The sequence below is a fragment of the Sinocyclocheilus rhinocerous genome, unplaced genomic scaffold (assembly GCF_001515625.1).
Source record: "Sinocyclocheilus rhinocerous isolate Xijiao unplaced genomic scaffold, SAMN03320098_v1.1 scaffold798, whole genome shotgun sequence".
NCBI lineage: Eukaryota > Metazoa > Chordata > Actinopteri > Cypriniformes > Cyprinidae > Sinocyclocheilus > Sinocyclocheilus rhinocerous.
Window position 1 is genome coordinate 213,949 of NW_015635037.1, and position 18,670 is coordinate 232,618.

Here is an 18,670-nt window from a genome sequence, read left to right on the forward strand (position 1 = left end):
CCTTCTCTCTTCTTGTCTTCTCTCGCTCCATCTCTCTTCCCTCTCTTCTACCCGCTACTCTCATTTGCCTTTCTCCTCTCACTCTGCCAACCTGCATTAGCACGAATTAGATCAAAGAGCAATGGGGTGGACTGTGCTTTTCACACACACACATTCATGTGACTAACACACTCAGTCTGGTCTCATGACACAGCTCTCTCTAAATGATTGGTTAGGGTGGAATAAACAAACCAGCAAAACTGACATGCATTTAACGTTCATAAAAGTTTAAACTTCCTCAGGATAAATTAATTTCAAAGTTTAGAAAGAATGACTTAGATTTTATTGCTTTGCATTTCAAATGAAGCATTGTTCTCAAACCTCAATGATGCAAATATGATTTTGAAGGTTTAACGATAACCTTGCTATAATGTGTGCAGAGCTCAACAATAAAACGTTTTTAATAGTCATATTTTTTAACTGGTCAAAAAGATCTCTGTAAAACCCATGAATATGATCAACAATTGTAATATTTTGTGACACAAGCAGCCCAGGGTTATTTACTAAAAATAAAATAAAAATCTTATTTTAATTTAGCTTGTTGACAATGCAACATTTCTCTTTTTCATTTAGCCTACTTTATGTACTACAATAACCACAACTAAAACTGCTATAAAAATGAATAATAACTATATTTGATAAAAATTACAACAACCACTACTGCATTACTCATTAAAATCTAAATTCAAAACTACAAACGAATTCTACATTTTTATCTCAATGATAATAAAATAACACTGAAGCAATCGTTCATCAGGGCACCCTTATTGTTGAGCCCTATGTGTTACATGCTTTACCGTAAAACCTGAGCAAACAAAGCACAAACATACAGGCAGACAGGTGAGAGGTGTTTGTGACATGAAACAACCATACTCACATCATGTTTATCGCACACTTTTCATCAGGTTTTCTACAGACTGTCTAGACAGCGCAAGAGATTTTGCTCATCTGTTCGCATGTCAGCTTGATACAGTGACAGACTACAGAATAACAGATTCATATGGCCTTCAGTGATGCAGAACTAAATACTCATGCAGATTTTTCATAGGCTTTTTCACCATTTCAGCTACCAACCAACAAACAGAACATAAACCACTGAAATATTGTTCAAACTTTTGTCTAACATATTTATTATAACATTTAGTATTGTTTTCCATTGTTTTCTATTGTAAAATGTCCTTAACCTTACATGCCCGCTTGTTTAACCCACTAAGGAATCTTGACAACACTATTTGATTCAATTACTAAGCAAATCTCTTTCTCTAACCCCCAACAGCTTGGACAGTTGGTTTAGCATGTACTCTTGCCTATACTGCGTGCTAAGTGGCTTAAAAGCAGGTCTAATCTGTGTAGTAATGACATACAGTAACCTATCGACTGAACACGTCTATGAAAACGATGTAGAGCAACAATGTTTCTTTGTTTCTAATGGAACTGGATGGGTTTTTTTTTTACTGACGCATAAAACAACATGCATTTCAGCCTTTAAATCACTTTCAATTAATAGTATAAAATAATTTTTATACTTTTGAATTATTTTTCCTTTTGTAAACTAATAATAAAAGAAGTCAAACTAAATTATATATCACACTAAATAAATAAATAAAACATTTATTCAAAATTGAGCTGGATAAGCTAGTTTGGGAGCAAACACTGGGTGTAATTCATGATACAGTTATATTTCCCACAAATTACAGAAAAATAGGTATATGATCATTGTTTTTACAGTAGCCTAACTAGCAAGGTTGTACCAGCTGATCTTGACTAAAATATTATAGATTGCCAAAAACCATGATTTTTAGAGAGGAAATACAAACATTTGGTCGGCAAAAAATATGAATAAATAATAATAATAATAATAATAATAATAATAATAATAATGTCTGATTTTATATTTATATTTTTATTTAGATTGTATGTTAGTTTTTTTATATATTTTTTATTCTATATTCTATAACAGTTCTTGAAACCAAAACATGGGATTTGGGATTTCATGGGGCGCTTCCAATGCTTAAAAAGAAGAAGAAAAAACACTTACGGGACACTAACGTACTATACGGACAAGTGTGCAATACTAAACTATTCACTTTTTTTTTATCATCCATCCACACCTGCCCTCCGCGCGTGCGCATTACCTTTTAATTCATTGAGGCTAATTTCCAGTTTTGATATTTCATAACACACTCTGTGAATCTCAGTCATGAGCTCAGCCGGTGTTATCATCATTTGGCATATAAACATAACATTAGTGAGTTCGTTTGAGAATCAGGTCACAGTCAAACGGAACGGAACCGCAGTGATAACTTCATTACGAACGCCTGAGATTAGTAACAGTAGATACCGGTTGGTTGTGTCCATATTGCTAGCTCTTTCCATATTCACAGAGAGGCTCAAAAGTGATGCACCAACGCCTTACAAACGGACACACGAATATAAAACGTGTCATTTTAGCTTTACAGTACAAAAATGTGTATCGGAAGCAGCGCAGCCCTTCGGAAGCAGACCAACAAGTTGGAGAGAGTGATAGATAGCGTCTGTACTCACGTATCGAGTGATGAGCTTCCTGATGCTACTCAAATCCATTCTGCTCCAGGTGTGCGGTCTCCGCTTTCTCCTCTAATCTTGAAGAATGGGCACACAAGACGCTAGCTGATCATTGTAGCAAGTCTCTGATCCATGACTGTCTTCTACGGCTTCTTCTTCAAGGCTTGACAACTGACAGTCCTACGCGACTACTGCGATTATTATATCTCCAGAGCAGCGCCTAACGTTACTGAGATGAAGAAGAAGGCTACTGTGTAAAGTCCAAACGTTGTCATAGTGACATGCTCCGGTTTCATCTATAAACACACTCACTGACTGAGGAGAAAAACAACAAGCTCTCGTTTTCCCAGGTTTTGCCTTAATATGTTAAGGGACTGGCCACTTCTTCCTTGTCCAGCGTCCCTCTGGTGTACTGCCGCACTCGCTCTGCTTCTTCTCGGTGTAGTAACGCTCTCCTCTCCCGACTCCCGTCGGTTAGCACCGGAACGTCACGAGCCCCGTGAGCGCACGCGCACTCCTCGGCTACACCCACCCGCACAAGGGGATTTTTCAGCCTGCCCTCCGGTGTCCGGTAACTCCCCATCCAGTTACTGCCAGTCAATCTCCAGCAGCAAACCGGTGTAAGGTGATGACATGGCCTCTCAAGCGTGCTTTAGGACTGTGTGGTGACTTGAAGAATAAATAGTCGAATAAATAACTAACAACAACAGTAATAAAACTAAATTTACATTTAGTCATTTAGCAGACGCTTTTATCCAAAGCGACTTACAAATGAGGACAATGGAAGCAATTAAAATCAACAAAAGAGCAATAATAAGCAAGTGATATGACTCGGTTAGCCTAACGCAGTACACGTAAAAAGTTTTTTTGTTTTTGTTAATTATATAATAGATAAAAAGTAAACAAATCGATAGAATAGAAAAAGAATAGAGAAAGCTGGTGTTAGAGGTCCTTTTTAATAGAAAACAAGCAGTTAGAAAACAAATAGAGTGCAAGTCTTAAAGGGTCATGTTTTTTTAAATAAAAAAGAAAACAAATAGTTGAAAAAGAATTAGAATAGAGAGTGTTAGAGGGTCAAATAAAGATGGAAGAGATGTGTTTTTAGCCGTAAACAGCGATAATAAATAAGCATAATAAGTAAATTATAATTATCATACTAAATATTAATTAACAATAAAACACTTATCTATTTGACTTAAAAATTCAATTATTATAATGTAATCAAGATAACAATAATAATAAATATAATGTATGTTCTACTTTTAAATAATAAAATCAACAACAATGAGTAATTACTGATAATATTATATAATAATTATTAATCTAACTTTTTGGGTTGTTATGATGAATTGATATACATATTGAAAAACTATCAAATTAGTTAAATTATTTAAATTGTTAACTAAATAAATTAAATTACTAGCCATTTACCACTTTAGCTTTTCATTAAAACTATGTTTTTGTTATTATTACAGTCAAATATATGTCTCAGTACAATTAATTCAGCAAACCTACTTCTACTTTACAGATAATTACTGTGCAGCTTTTTATTCTGATTATTTAATTATATATATATATATATATATATATATATTTCTTCTTATTTTTTTAATTCATTCATTCATTCATTTTTTTAATTGATGGACTTGTTTATAGTCCTGCGCACAATTCATACACGTATCAAAGCTGATTATTATTCACCCCATTTTTGATTATTAATAGATTTAATCAATCAATTATAATTATTATTAATAATAATAATAATAATTTTCCAACATGTTTTATTATGTTATGAGTAACGTTTGTCGGGAGGAACGTTTTCCTAGGTCTCATTTCCCAGCCGGCTGTTTTTCCGCTGCTGTGTTTTCCGTCGACTGTCCGACTGTGGGCGCTTTTCGGCGGGTTCCGTTAAAATGGCGCTGTTGTTGCCAGGAGCTGAAACCCAGCAGATGAAAAGCGACAGCGGTTAAAAACGCACCGCGGACCGTTTCTGCTCGCACGGAAGGTAATATATACGAGCACAATGGCGGCGCTTGATCAGAAATCCCCCAACGTGCTTCTGCAGAATCTGTGCTGTAAGATCACGGGCAAGAGTGAAGGTAAAGACACCCATCTCATTCTGCCACACAGCTGCTAAAAGATGATTAGTATGTGCAGTGGTGGACTAGGCTGTGAGTTTCGATGAAAACAGACAATGTGATGTGATATGATAATGTTTGTGATGGAGGGTCAGAGCAGCAGAGATGAGAGGCTGTAAGCTGAAAGCCTTGGAAAACATCAGGGGGATGCTGGATAAAACAGGGTCCCTGTTTCAAATGGCCCCTCTTGTCAATAAAGACCCTGATGCTTCAAACTAAAGCTGATATCTCATCTGTTATCAGCTCACTGCTGCTGTCATATTTCTAATGTAGGCTAAACGCGTCTCAGAGTCCACAAGAGACATAAATGAGAAACAGACATTTCACTTTATTGTTGGACAAGAGACTTTAGAAACAGCAGACATACCAGAATATGGTCCCTGCTTTCAGTTTCCTAAAAATGGAGTTAATGTCTTCTGTATGTGTAATCAGATACCAATTTCACTCTATGGATTTTGACATAAATAGCATGTAGATCTGTTATTGAACTGAAATGTGTCTTATATATGGGAATAAAATGTGTGTTTTAGATCATTTTTTTCATCTCCAGTTCTTTAGATTGTTTATAATATGGTATCTGTTTATGAAATACATCTGTTGTTTGTGTATCTTCTGTCAGCTGATGTAGCCCATCAGTTCCAGTATGCCGTGCGGGTCATCGGAAGTAATTACGCACCCACAATTGAACGGGATGAGTTTCTGGTGTCTGAAAAGATTAAAAAAGAATGTGAGTAATCTGAAACCCTGTCCTAACTTTATTCAAGTGCAATTATACATGCAGGAGGCTTTCATAGAACATGCTGTACAAGGCTTAACAATAAGGATTTTTTTTTTTTTGAACTGTTTGGTGGATCAGTGTAGTAGTTCCAATTTATACTTGCCCTGCCAATACGAATGAGATTTTTTTTCTAAAACATATTTTTTGTGTTGGTAAGAAATATGTTTATCATTAAACATTTATGTCTGTCCAAAAAATAATGAAAAATTAGCTATAATTACTGGAAATTAAGCACAATAATAACTCGTGCTGAAAACTATAAGTTCACTTTGGCTGAAAAATGATGGCATATGCTTATTTGCTTCATTTTCAACCTATTCTAATTCATGCTTCCAAAAGAAACCTTGCTCAAAATTTTAACAAAACCCCATCTAAGTTAGCCTTTAACCTAAGTTAACCTTTACCAGATCAGTTTTACTCAATCCCCCCCATTTAACTTTTAACCAAATCATAACCAGTTTTAAAATTCCGTTAACATTTTTAAAAATTAATTTCACTATTAATTGTCATTAATTAATTAATGGAATAAAATGTTTATTTACTGTTTTGTTTGTTATATTTCTGACAATGTATAATTATTCCAGTGAACTACTTGTCTTTACTCCTTAGCCTAATAAGCAATGCTTAAACCTTAATTATAAACTGTAGTTTAAAATGAATTATTTATTACATTTTTGTGAAGTTGGTAGACCCACTTTGTCATTTATATTTTCTGTTCGAAAACATTAGAATTTGTCAGTTTATTTTGCCTGTTGTTGGTTTTGTTGCTGCTGCTATTAAATCAATTTAATAACTAGGAAATGTTTTCGGTCAAATTACAGTAATGGACATGTTTTAAAACATTTAAAACATCTCCTGGGAAAATATTGTTATTTTTTTATTTTTTTTATCAAATATAATTTTGAAAGATGCTGTATATTTTTATTTCTTTTATTTTTTGTTAAATAATATTGTATATTGTTAAATTAGTGTATGCAATTCACTGAAGTTTTATTATTGAGACTATTTTAAATCTTATTATTCCTGAGTTAGCTGACATGGCATAAAATATATACCATGTTGCATATCTGTTATCAGACATATAAGCATGCAAATAATCGGGTATAAGAGATTAATACTGGTCAATCTATACTACAGTACTGGCCCAATAGTGCTTGTGACCATTCTATCAACAGCACCTAAACTCATTAGGCTATCCTTTAATATTTCTGGTTTATTCGATTAAGATGCAAAAATAACACTTTTTTTTCTTTTCTTATTTATTGTAGTGCTGAAACAAAGACGGGAAGCAGATGCTGCCCTTTTCTCTGAGTTGCACAGAAAGCTTCAGACCCAGGTCAGTATTCAGCTCAGTTATACATGATACATATAGATTAGATGTAATGGACGGCATGTAATATGGTTAAATATGCTAATTGATTTGTTTCTGGTGAACAGGGTGTATTGAAACATAGATGGTCCATCTTATACCTCCTGCTCAGCCTCTGTGAGGACCCAAGGAAGCCGTCTAACCGTGTTCCTGTATGTTCCTGAGATGTTTCTCCAGTTTTTCTGCAGATACTACACAATAATGTAGTAAAAATGATTTTACATTGTGTAAGACAGAGGTTCTTCTTTCCCCTCCACAGGTGTGTAGTTATGGAGCTCTGCTCGCCCAGGCTCGTGATGTCCACTCCACCCCGTTTTACTACGCCCGTCCCCAGAGCCTCCCGCTCAGCTACCCAGAGCGCTCAGCCACTGCCCATAATTCCAGCATGGCTACCAGTGGCATCAGCAGTATGGGAGTATTCTCGATCAATGGGCCTGGGCCGACCCCTCCGTCTCTGCTCACTGGGTGAGTGACAGTGATGAACTGACTTAGTGAATGTTGTTTTCCATACAGTGAAAGCATACAGTGACCATGGGCTGTCAAACTCCAAAAAGGACAAAATGAGTGCCATAAAAGTCACATATATCACATGTTGCACCAACCTAGGTGTCAGTAATGCCAGGCGACACTGATACATTTGCCATGTGATTATGTGAAAATGAACTTGGTGCTTTTTTAGTCAGTTTTAGATTTCTTGACTCTTGTCTGTAGGCTATGTGATAATTCTAGAAAAATAACAAAATTATTCTTCCGAATTTCTCTTTTTGTGTTTAAAGGAAGAAGGTCGGTCATACAAGTTTAGAACATTATTTACAGTGAGAAAACAATGACAGAATTTTCATTTTTGAGGTGAACTATCTTCAAAATTAATTTTCATGGTGAACAGCTGCAATCATCCACTGTAAAATGCATCAATGCAAAGGCTGCATTTATTTGACCAAAAATACAGTAAAAACAATAATATTGTAAACTAGTAAAAACAATAATATTGTCAAATATTACAATTTTAAATGAAAACTGTTTTCTGTTTTAATATATTTTAAATGTCATGTGTTCCTGTGATGGCAAATCTGAATTTTCAGCAGCCATTTCTCCAATCTTCAGTGTCATGTGATCAGAAATCATTGTAATATTTCTGAACACAGAGAGCTTTTGCAGATATAGCATTTAGAGATCAATATCTGTTTACTGGTAGTATTTGATTGCAGTCCATTAAAAATGGTTCCATTTCTTTGTTTCTGGTTTGTTTCAACACAAATATTTACAGATTTTTTTTTTTTTCAGTAGTTGTCTTTTGTCTACAAGGAAAATAATCATGTCTCATGTAAAGAGGTTTTCACTTTGTGTGCTTACTATACATTCGCAAAAATGTCTTTAAAAAGTGAAGCTGTTTCTAAGTAAAAAAATCTAGCAAAATTTGTTTGCATGTGCTACTTGGTTTGACGTTTTGTTTTAGCACAATGTCTACACCCAACATGACTAATATTGCTCGCATTATATTAATTGAAACGGTTTATACTAGGGCTGAACGATTAATTGCATTTGCGATAATATCGCGATATGAAAAAACACGATTTTTCAATCGCAGAGACTGCGATTACACTCAGTCACGTGACACGCCAGAGTAAAGAGGTGTGTTCCACTTGAAGATCGATCAGTGTAGCCTTTGACATCAAAGTACAGCGAGAGAAAGTATATGGAGACGTCCGCGCTCTCTTATAGCTCTAGTTTATACTATAAGCAGCTGTTGCATCACATTGCAATGCACGCTATGTTTCATAAATGTTATTTATTTTCGATTGTTTTATTGTGCTTCATATAGTGCTTTAGCCCAGCAACAGCCTATGACAAATCATATGGGTTTTATTTTCTCTCCCTCTCTCCTTTAAAGTTTTTTTTTTTTTTCAGTAATGCAGCTGTTGTATTTGTAGCATGTTTAATTGAACTGCTGTACACTCCTCTATTATTAATGCAGCTGTCTAGCACCTGCAGCACTTAAGATATTTTAAATATGGCCATGTACTCCAAGCCCTGAATTAATTGATTACTGGATCCATTTCACAGTAAATCTGTCGAACCAACAGCATCATTAAAGTCTCTGAACCTCAGTGGCATTATTTGTTTAAAGCTCACCATTACAAGGTAATTAGTGAATTCCCACAGGTTTTGCTAATGGGCGAACGAGTTTTAAGAAAATGGGGTTTGAGATGAAAATTCATGTAGCAAAAGAATTTTTTTTTTGACCACCTGTAGTAAAGTTTGGCTATTAAATGATGAAATGCAGAGGTTTTCAGATGAACTTGAGTGTATTTATAGGACACTTCTGCCACATTTTCAGACCGGGACCCCAAACTGTCGGTGAGTCTATGAGAGGGTCTCGTCTAGCCTGGACTCTCCCGGTCTCCAGTTCACCCTCTGGGGCAGCTGCTGCCCCTCGTCCTCCCAGTGGACCCTCTTCCAGTCCGGCACCCAAACTCCCACAGAGACAGAGACGGGATGAAGATGGCAGTGGTGAGTGTCTAAAGGAAATAGTCAGGATGTTTCAGGAAATAACTGGGTGATTATATACTAAAATAAAGATAGTATTTTAAAACTACAAATAGAAATGACTGTTTAAAATATGTGCAGAACACCAGTGACAGTTGCCTGGGAGTTTTATGCTGTAGATGCCATAAATGTTTCACTCTGAATACAAACTCTTATATTTAACACAATTTTTCAGTAGTTTTTAGTAGGGCTGGGCGATATAGCTAAAAAATGTATCAATGATATAATGTTTTATATCGTTCGGTATCGATAATTATTGACATTTTTTATACCCTTTTTTAAAACAGAGCAATAGAAACATTTTTTTACATTTAACCACTGTATTTTTAAATTAACTCAATTTATTAAGACAAACAACAAATATTTTTTGTTTTAACAATCAAACACATAATAAAAATTAAATATCTAATTTCTAATGCCATATGCAGATTAAATAGGTCTTAAGGAAACTTTTGTCTTGTCTCCCGAGGCCACAGGAGGGCGCAATGAGCAAAACAATGCAGTGCATTTAAATCGTCAACGCAAGGAAGTAACTCTATAAAAAATAAACATGCATTACGTCTAAATTAACTCATAAAAATCAAATATAATTTCGTAAATTGCATAACGCTCCACTAAATGGCGCTCCCTGACGCACATCTAACATTGGATTGTACTATTTTTTTGCATTCAAATGCAAATGTTTATTTTAAATTCGACTAATATTCTTTTTTTTTTATATTCACAGTCTCCTCGTCACAGGCAGGCACAGCACTCATGTTCGTGTTTGTGTGTGCTGTCTGCGTCACTTATAGCATGTGCCTATATCGTGCACTATATCAAATATTTTTTTATATCGTTATCGAAGAAGGTGTACCGTCGATAAATATCGATACCATTTTATCACCCAGGCCTAGTTTTTAGGCTACTCGTCTTGACTGGTTAATTGTAATTTACATTTGATTCTTATCCTTTAGGTGTAAAGATATTCCCTCTTTAAGAGTGAACTATTTCAGAGGTGTTAAAGATGCAGTTAGCCTCATGGCATCTTTATCTGTGACAGATATATGAGTGTGACCTTTACAGAACTTTAATTTAAATTCTCCCTTTTCACTATATTTTTCTATCCCCTCTGGCCCAGCTGAGATTGGGGAGGCTGCTCTCGTCCGAGACATTCTTTATGTTTTCCAGGGAATAGATGGAAAGTTCATCAAGATGTGCAGCCCAGAAAACTGCTACAAAATTGATTCAAAGGTGATTCTTTATTAGCTGTATCTTCCTTTTATTCTTGTCTTGTCTTTCTCTTGATTTTTGTTCATTCGCTCACATGCAGACTGTATAGTAACTAGGCTGTTTACGATTGCTGCGAAGCGTAAAGGGACAATCAAATGACATTTTTTGAAAGGTGCTTGTCACATTTCGAACCACTGTCACAATAACGGTTGGAACATAGATATATTAGAAAAATTCTAAATATACACTACCGTTCAAAGTAATGAATACTTTTAATCAGTATAAGAGATGCATTAAATTGATCAAAAGTGACAGGAAAGACATTTATATGTTACAAAAGATTTCTTTTTCAAATAAATTAGATTTCAGAAATTTGTTCATCAGAGAATCCTTAAAAAATGTACCGCATTTCCCACTAAAATATTTAGCAGCACAACTGTTTGTAACATTGATAATAAGAAATGTTTCTTGAGCAGAGAATCTGCATATTATAATAATTTCTGAAGGATCATGTGACACTGAAGACTGGTGTAATGATGCTAAACATTCAGCTTTGCATCACAGGAATAAATTACATTTTAAAATATGTTAAATTCGAAAACCATTTTACTCATATTTGATCAAATAAAAGCAGCCTTCGTGAGCTTCAGAGACTTCAAAAACTTTTTTAAACAAAAAGTATACCAACTTCAGAGTTTTCAAAAGTAGTGTATATTAGCATAAAATGATAAATGAAGAAATAATGTTGCAAGGTTGTTGTATAATTATGAATGTAGTTTAAATTTCACAAGAATATAATCATAAATATTAGCTTGCTCTGTTCTCGTAAAGCAGATTTTTAATTACCTCTCATTTAAATGGCACCACAAATAAAAAGCTTATGAAAGTTTATTTAATCGTAATGTACAGCAAATCGAAATAACTCAGCCATTCATAATGACTATATTGTGAAGAAAATTAACAAAGGGCTTTTTACTAGCTTTTTTTGTTCTTCATTTATTTCCTTATCCACTTCAGCTACGGTACAAACACTTCAGATGTCAGACTGAGATTCTGGGAAGTAATTATGAGCAGAATGTTCTAGTGTTGCGCTTCTTATAAAAGTACTTGTAACGTGAGTTCTTATTAAACAAACTTAAGTAGGAGCACCTGTAGACACTTTTGTAAGTGCATAATGGGAAATATAAAAGCATTGATCTCATCATCAGCTGCTTCTGTCTGTCTACAACTCACATGGCCTCATGAATCTATTTGAGCCACATGGCTCCCAAGGTCTTTTCCTTTTTTTTTTTCTTTTTTTTTTCTTTTTAATTCCTGGCAGACGTTGACCGTGAATCAGAGTTAATCGATCAGGTGTCTTTTTTTAAGTGACACTTTTAAAATGGTGCATCTATTTGTTTGAAAAAGAACAATGTGCTTTTTATGTCCAGTGAGGTGTGCTAGATAAATAGACACTTTGATGGGCCAGAGCTGTTTGTGTTTGTTCTGGACGTGACATATATAGTACTCAAACCATTAGACCACAGATGGAGATGAATGCCTGAAGTCCTCTCAGAAAACCTAAAAATCTAACTATTTCAATGTCACTTTTTATGCATTATATGATTATATAAAGCATAGAATCAATATTAATATGTATGGGTATTTCTTGAAATTTAGCCAGAAGTCATTAGTTTAACTAATGCAACTAATCTATGGATCATTGTTTTAAGAACCTCATTTTTTTGCATATTCCCTTGTAGTTCTGTGAGAATCTGTAAGAATATTAACACTTATGGTATTCAGTCTGAGATTTGCTGTAGCTGCTTTGTCTTCGTCTCACTCTTGGGGAGAAAAGTAAAAGAACTGGTTGTCTGTTTGGTAACCGTTTGCTTTGAAGGAATCTTGGTGACCTTTACAAGTGAACACTTAATCAAAGGCTTAAATGGGCCTTTTATTAAAAGTTATTAAAGAGTTTTTGTGTTGAATGGAACAGATGTTGCTCACAAAGCCCCAAAATAAGTGAAAGTCAAGATTAGCTAAAGCCATTTCTTCAAACTGATGAGATGACTTTGCCGCTGTGTCACAAGGGCAGATTACATAGCCTACTGGCCAGTTCACAGGCAGCCTGCACTAAAACACACTTTCATTTCCCACACTTTCCCACTCCTTTACCACAGCAGATATTTAAGTTAAATTTTTTAGAAATAAACACATTCTAGTCATTTTACCTATAGTCTGTTGTTATGGGATCATAAACTCCTGCTCTGCATTTTGTGAGAGAGTAAATAACTGTATGTTTTGTCCTATAGGTGCCACTGTGTAAGTCTCTAAGAGACACTAGCAGCAGGCTAGCAGAGCTCGGCTGGCTCCACAATAAGATTAGAAAATATACAGATTCCCACAGCCTGGATCGAGCCTTTGGCCTAGTCGGGCAGGTAGGAAATGTGACATGACAGTAAATTAACATAACATATATGTAACCTTAACCCCTACACAAATCTTATAATGCAAGACTATATATTTTAAATTCTTGTTTTTTGAAAGAAATTAATACTTTTATTCAGCAAAGATGCATTAAGATGATCAAAAGTAACTGTAAAGACGACTATATTTTTACCATATATTTCTATTTTAAATAAATTCTGTTCTTTTGAACTTTCTATTTATCAAAGAATCCTGAAAAAATGTTTAACTGCTTTCAACAATGACAATAAAATGTCAATAAAATGTTTTTTGAGCAGCAAATCAGCATATTAGAATGATTTCTGTAGAATCATGTGACACTGAAGACTGGAGTAATGATGCTAAAAATTCAGCTTTGCCATCACAAGAATAAATTATATATTTAAAATATATTAAAATAGAAAATAGCTATTTTAAATTTGAATAATATTTTACAATATTACTGATTTTACTGTATTTTTAATTAAATTAAATTAAATTAAAATATTTAAAAATCTTACTAGCACCAAACTTTTGAACAGTTGATTATAGTCAGGAATAATTCAGGAATTTCATTCTCTATAATTTCAGTAACACCTTTGCTTCCTGTTTTTATCCTCAGAGTTTTTGTGCTGCATTGCATCAAGAGCTGAAGGAGTACTACAGATTGTTGTCTGTACTTCATGCACAGGTGAGTATATGGGACACCACTTAATGCACAGGGGAAAATGTGTGTTTGACCCTGAAACATTTGTTTGCTCAAGCCTGAATTTTCCACCGCTGGTTCCTATCTGGAACAATCTGCTGGATAATATAGTAAAGTAAAGCCTTGACCAATTTATGTACCCTGTCTTAAATAACCCTGTTGCATCAAAAGCAGCTTGTGAAAAGCACAATGAAACAACCAAGCATGAGAACCAGCACCATTTCAGTGGAAAAGCGGTAACTGACGTGTCGTGTATATGTGTTTAGCTCCAGGTGGAAGACGATCAGGGTGTAAACATGAGCGTGGATAGCAGTCTGACTCTGAGGAGACTGCTGGTGTGGACCTACGACCCCAAGGTTCGGCTGAAAACACTAGCCGCACTGGTGGACTACTGCCAAGGTTAGTGGTGGTACATCTCATTGATAAGATACAATCTGCAGCACAATGCATTTAAAATGTAGTCAGCATTAAAGGAGTAGTTCACTTCCAGAACAAAAATGTACAGATAATGTACTCACCCCCTTGTCATCTAAGATGTTCATGTCTTTCTTTCTTCAGTCGTAAAGACATTGTTTTTTGAGCAAAACATTTTAGGATTTCTCTCCATATAATGGACTTCTATGGTGCCCCCGAGTTTGAACTTCCAAAATGCAGTTTAAATGCAGCATCAAAGGGCTCTAAACGATCCCAGCCGAGGAAGAAGGGTCTTATCTAGCAAAACGATCGGTTATTTTCTTAAAAAAAAATGTAGATTTATATACTTTTTATATACTAATTTATACACTTTTTATTTCCCAAACGCTCGTCTTGTCTAGCTCTGCGTGGACTCTGTTTTCCGGTTCAAGACAGTTAGGGTAGGTCGAAAAACTCCCATCTCATTTTCCCCTCCAATTTCAAAATCGTCCTACATCGCTGTTTTAAAGTTTTTTGTAAAAGATGTTTGACCTTCTTTGCATGGTCACTTTGTAAACACTGGGTTGGTACTTCTGCGGCGAGGCAGAACGATTTTGAAATTGAAGGAGAAAATGAGATAGTAGTTTTTCGACCTACCCTAACTGTCTTGAACCGGAAAACAGAGTCCACGCAGAGCTAGACAAGAAGAGCATTTGAGGTTAAAAAGTATATAAATTGTACATTTTATTAGAAAATAACCGATCGTTTCGCTAGATAAGACCCTTCTTCCTTGGCTGGGATCATTTAGAGCCCTTTGATGCTGCATTTAAACTGCATTTTGGAAGTTCAAACTTTTGGGGCACCATTGAAGTCCATTATATGGAGAGAAATCATGAAATGTTTTCCTCAAAAAACATAATTTCTTTATGACTGATCATATTTCACAGTAATAAGGTGCATTTAGTGCAAAGATTTGATTTCAGATAACTCTCTCAGGGCGTAAAGGAGGAGAGTTGGCCTCAGCTGTACATGCTTATGGAAAGACGGGTGACCCTCACATGAGAGCGCTGATCCAGCACATCCTTGGTTTGGTGTCCCACCCCATTCTTAACTTCCTGTATCGCTGGATCTACGACGGGGAGCTGGAGGATACGTACCATGAGGTCAGGACTCACACACACGCACTGCTTGTCTTTGTAAAGTCACTCCCAGATATCCTTGTTAGAACTTGCTGTATGTGTCCAGACTGTAATTCATTACTTGAGCAGTTACTTTAAAGGGGTCATATGATGCGATTTTAATTTTTCCTTTCTCTTTGGAGTGTTAAAAGCTCTTGGTGCATAAAGTAGATCTGTAAAGTTGCAAAGACTAAAGTCTCAAATCCAAAGAGATATTCTTTATAAAAGTTAACAGTCAGCCACACCTACCTAAAACGGCTCGTTCTAACACGCCCCCACATATCTACCTCACTATGTGGGAAGATTTGCATAACGCCGCCCAAATGTTCACGCAAAGAAAGAAGACCTAACTTTATTCTCGCTGTAGTTTTGTTGTTGCCGCTGCCGCCATGTTAATGTTCTTTTTAGCAGCATCATATGACCCCTTTAAAGTCAGCACACTGCAAAACTATGTTCTCTAATTTTTACTTAGTGCCTGTCATGTAGGCCTGGTCTAAATATTTAGAATTCTAGGATTTTGCTGGCAGTATAGAATTAGGTGAGTATCCCATAAAGTGATTTTATTAGCTTTTATTAGGGGCCAAGTCCCTATTGTATCTGTACTGATTCTTCTTCTTCTTCTCGTCCAATGGAAGCCTATGGCAGCCCTATGAACGGAACATAGGAAAATGATGAAATTTGGCACACTTGTAGTGATGGCCATGAATAGTGATCTGACCAACTTTAGGGTCTTTAGGACCAACTCTATAGCGCCACCACCACTTCAAAAATTCAACATTGAAATGGTAATAACTCTTGAACCCCTAATTCTAGAAAAATGAAACATAGTACACCTGATTACTCTCCTCATGCTGATCACATTGAATATCTTACATTAAGTCTGCACCCATTACAGTAGCAGCCATTTTGAAAAGTACAGTTTTTCATTTTTCGCTACTCCTAATTTTGTCAAATTTTCAACTGAGCCGCATAGAAATGACTGAGCAGAATTTTTTGACCTACTGGTCAAAAAAAAAGTTATGATGTTTTGAACTTAACTGAGGTCGGCCCGAAAAGAGGCTGTATCTCGGCCAAACTTTGATCAATCAAAATGAAACTTGATACACTTCATCAACAGCATGGTATGAGGGTCCATGCCAAAGTTGGGAACAGCGCCACCTATGGATCGTGAGATATGAAAAATTGCTATTTTGGCTTATAACTTTTGAACAGTTAGTCAGAAAATCATTCTGTGGATTCCTTGAGTCATGCTGAATCTGTGGATATCAATTTTGCCAGGATCAGCTTAACCATGTGTCCGCCATTTTATCAAATTTGAAATCAAATCAAATTTGTCATAAATTGCAATATATTTTAAACCATTTGACATATCGCCACAAAAATCAGTAGGGATCATCAACACCATGTACCGGAGTTACCTGAGAAGTTTGAACACAGCTCAACCTAGTGTTCCAGATATACATTGACTTTTACAAAAATGCTTATAACGTTTGAAAATATTGTACAAATTGTGTTATTTTTATATCCTTTCATTCCCTGGGTTATGCCGATTCTGACGATGTCTCGTTTGTCATTTTCCATCAGTATATCTGTCCACCATATTGAAGTAAATGATAAATAGTTTTTAATTCGCTACTCCTTCTATAAATTTGGCCCAATTTTGTCCAAAATCTGGTCATATGATCTTTGGACCGAGACGCACAGAACAGATGTTTTAATATTCACTGCCGTGCCGGAGAAATACCTCTCCAGATTTGACCGTGCCTGTGCTTGTTGATTTATGCTAATTATCTTAGCATGCTAATTGCTTAGCATGCTAACCAGTTGCCATTCTTTCTAATGTGGCTCTTCAGCTATCAGGTTAACCGTAAGCTATGCTAGTATTAAGTTAGCTTAGCATGCTAATCTGTCTAACATGCTAAGTCATGCTTTTGTGAGCTCATTCTCACACCTAAACTTCTCATCTGCAGCCTGTTGAATGTGTGTCAGCTGAGTGGCGCACTCTGCTAAGTCACTTACCCTGAACCTTTCATGTAGGGGTGGCTCAATACCACTTTTTCTGAACCGATCCCGATCTGATACCAAAAATTCTGAGTATCGCCCGATACCGATATCGATCCAATACCAGTGCAGTTTTTTTTCTATACCTCAATGTGTGTTGAACTGATCATCACTCTTTTGTGTGTTACACGCAATCTACTAAATATAGACAACTTTCTTATAAGGAAAAAATATATATAATCATAATCTATTACAAAAATACTATTATAAACTAGGTTAGTGGATAATTCAGTAGCAAAAGTTACTCTAGAAAAAGAATGAGTGCACAATAATTTTATAAAATCATTATTTAGTGGGGAAAAAATAAAAGTGAATAAGTGTTAGACTGAATCTGGTAAATTGTTACACATTGCTCTTTGTATGGTTGTAAAATACATTCATGAAAAAAGTTATATATTTATATATAAATATATATAGGGCCTACTATAAAATTTAAAGACTTTTTTATTTTAAATGTATAAGACAGTAATGAGGAAGCAACATATGATAGATAAGACGAACAAGAAAGGCTATTAACTAATAATCTGTCATTGTGCAAAAGTATTATGATATGAAAGGCTCCAATAAAGAGCGGCGCAAAGCGCTTATGGGCATCCCGTGCGCAGAATGATGCGCTTGAAGCAACACGGAGTCACAGCGCGCAGGCACAGCGCTCCGCATTGAAAAGTTCAAAGCACAAGGGGAAGAGACATTGATGCATAGTGTATTAAATCTGTGCGATAGTTTATTGAGCCTTTTCTTTTAACGGTTTTAAATCTCAGTTATTGTGCTCGTGAAGAACAATTCATAGTGCTCTCTACACCAGTGTTGTGATCTAACACGGTAGAAATGAACACGATTTAGAAACTAAACGAAACTCCAGCAAGATAAAGTCCTTTTATGCAAAATCATTTATCTTTATTTACAGATGAAGTATGATATTAGGAACATTAAATCATCTTGGAGAGAGTTTGACTGCTGAATGGAGGATGACAGACTTGACTTAAATATGTAAGGGATAATCAACGGCTAGCCGTGCATTAAAGGATTTAATTTAAATGCACGACGTGGAGGCAAAGAACTGCCCGATGCGAAGTGCGAAGTGCAAATCCTTTAATGCACCGCTAGCCGTTGATTATCCTGCTTATTCCATGGTCATTTGCCAAGTTATAGACAAGTTAAAACTAGTATTGCTCTTTGCAGCACAATATTTGACCGAATGTGTAAAAATGACAGTTATTTTCGGCACGTTAGCCCTAGTATTCTGCCCGCTTCAAATCAGACACAGAGATGAAATAGTGC

The 18,670-nt window shown here is 35.6% G+C and overlaps 2 protein-coding genes across 2 annotated transcripts in view; one reads left to right on the top strand and one right to left on the bottom strand.

Annotated features, from left to right (window-relative positions):
* The window catches only part of LOC107746295 (probable phospholipid-transporting ATPase IH), a 73,316-nt gene extending 70,221 nt beyond the window's left edge, over positions 1-3,095 (bottom strand). The window contains exon 1 of the mRNA XM_016560438.1: positions 2,584-3,095. Within this exon, the coding sequence (XP_016415924.1) occupies positions 2,584-2,622 (39 nt within the window). The 5' untranslated portion in view covers positions 2,623-3,095. The remainder of the gene's footprint in view (positions 1-2,583) is intronic.
* Positions 3,096-4,449: 1,354 nt separating this feature from the next.
* LOC107746265 (gamma-tubulin complex component 3 homolog) overlaps positions 4,450-18,670 on the top strand; it is a 32,938-nt gene continuing 18,717 nt past the window's right edge. Inside the window, exons 1-11 of the mRNA XM_016560395.1 lie at positions 4,450-4,682; positions 5,341-5,448; positions 6,768-6,835; positions 6,937-7,020; positions 7,128-7,333; positions 9,207-9,379; positions 10,536-10,648; positions 12,919-13,044; positions 13,674-13,742; positions 14,024-14,156; positions 15,147-15,313. Of these exons, the coding sequence (XP_016415881.1) occupies positions 4,607-4,682; positions 5,341-5,448; positions 6,768-6,835; positions 6,937-7,020; positions 7,128-7,333; positions 9,207-9,379; positions 10,536-10,648; positions 12,919-13,044; positions 13,674-13,742; positions 14,024-14,156; positions 15,147-15,313 (1,323 nt within the window). The 5' untranslated portion in view covers positions 4,450-4,606. The remainder of the gene's footprint in view (positions 4,683-5,340; positions 5,449-6,767; positions 6,836-6,936; positions 7,021-7,127; positions 7,334-9,206; positions 9,380-10,535; positions 10,649-12,918; positions 13,045-13,673; positions 13,743-14,023; positions 14,157-15,146; positions 15,314-18,670) is intronic.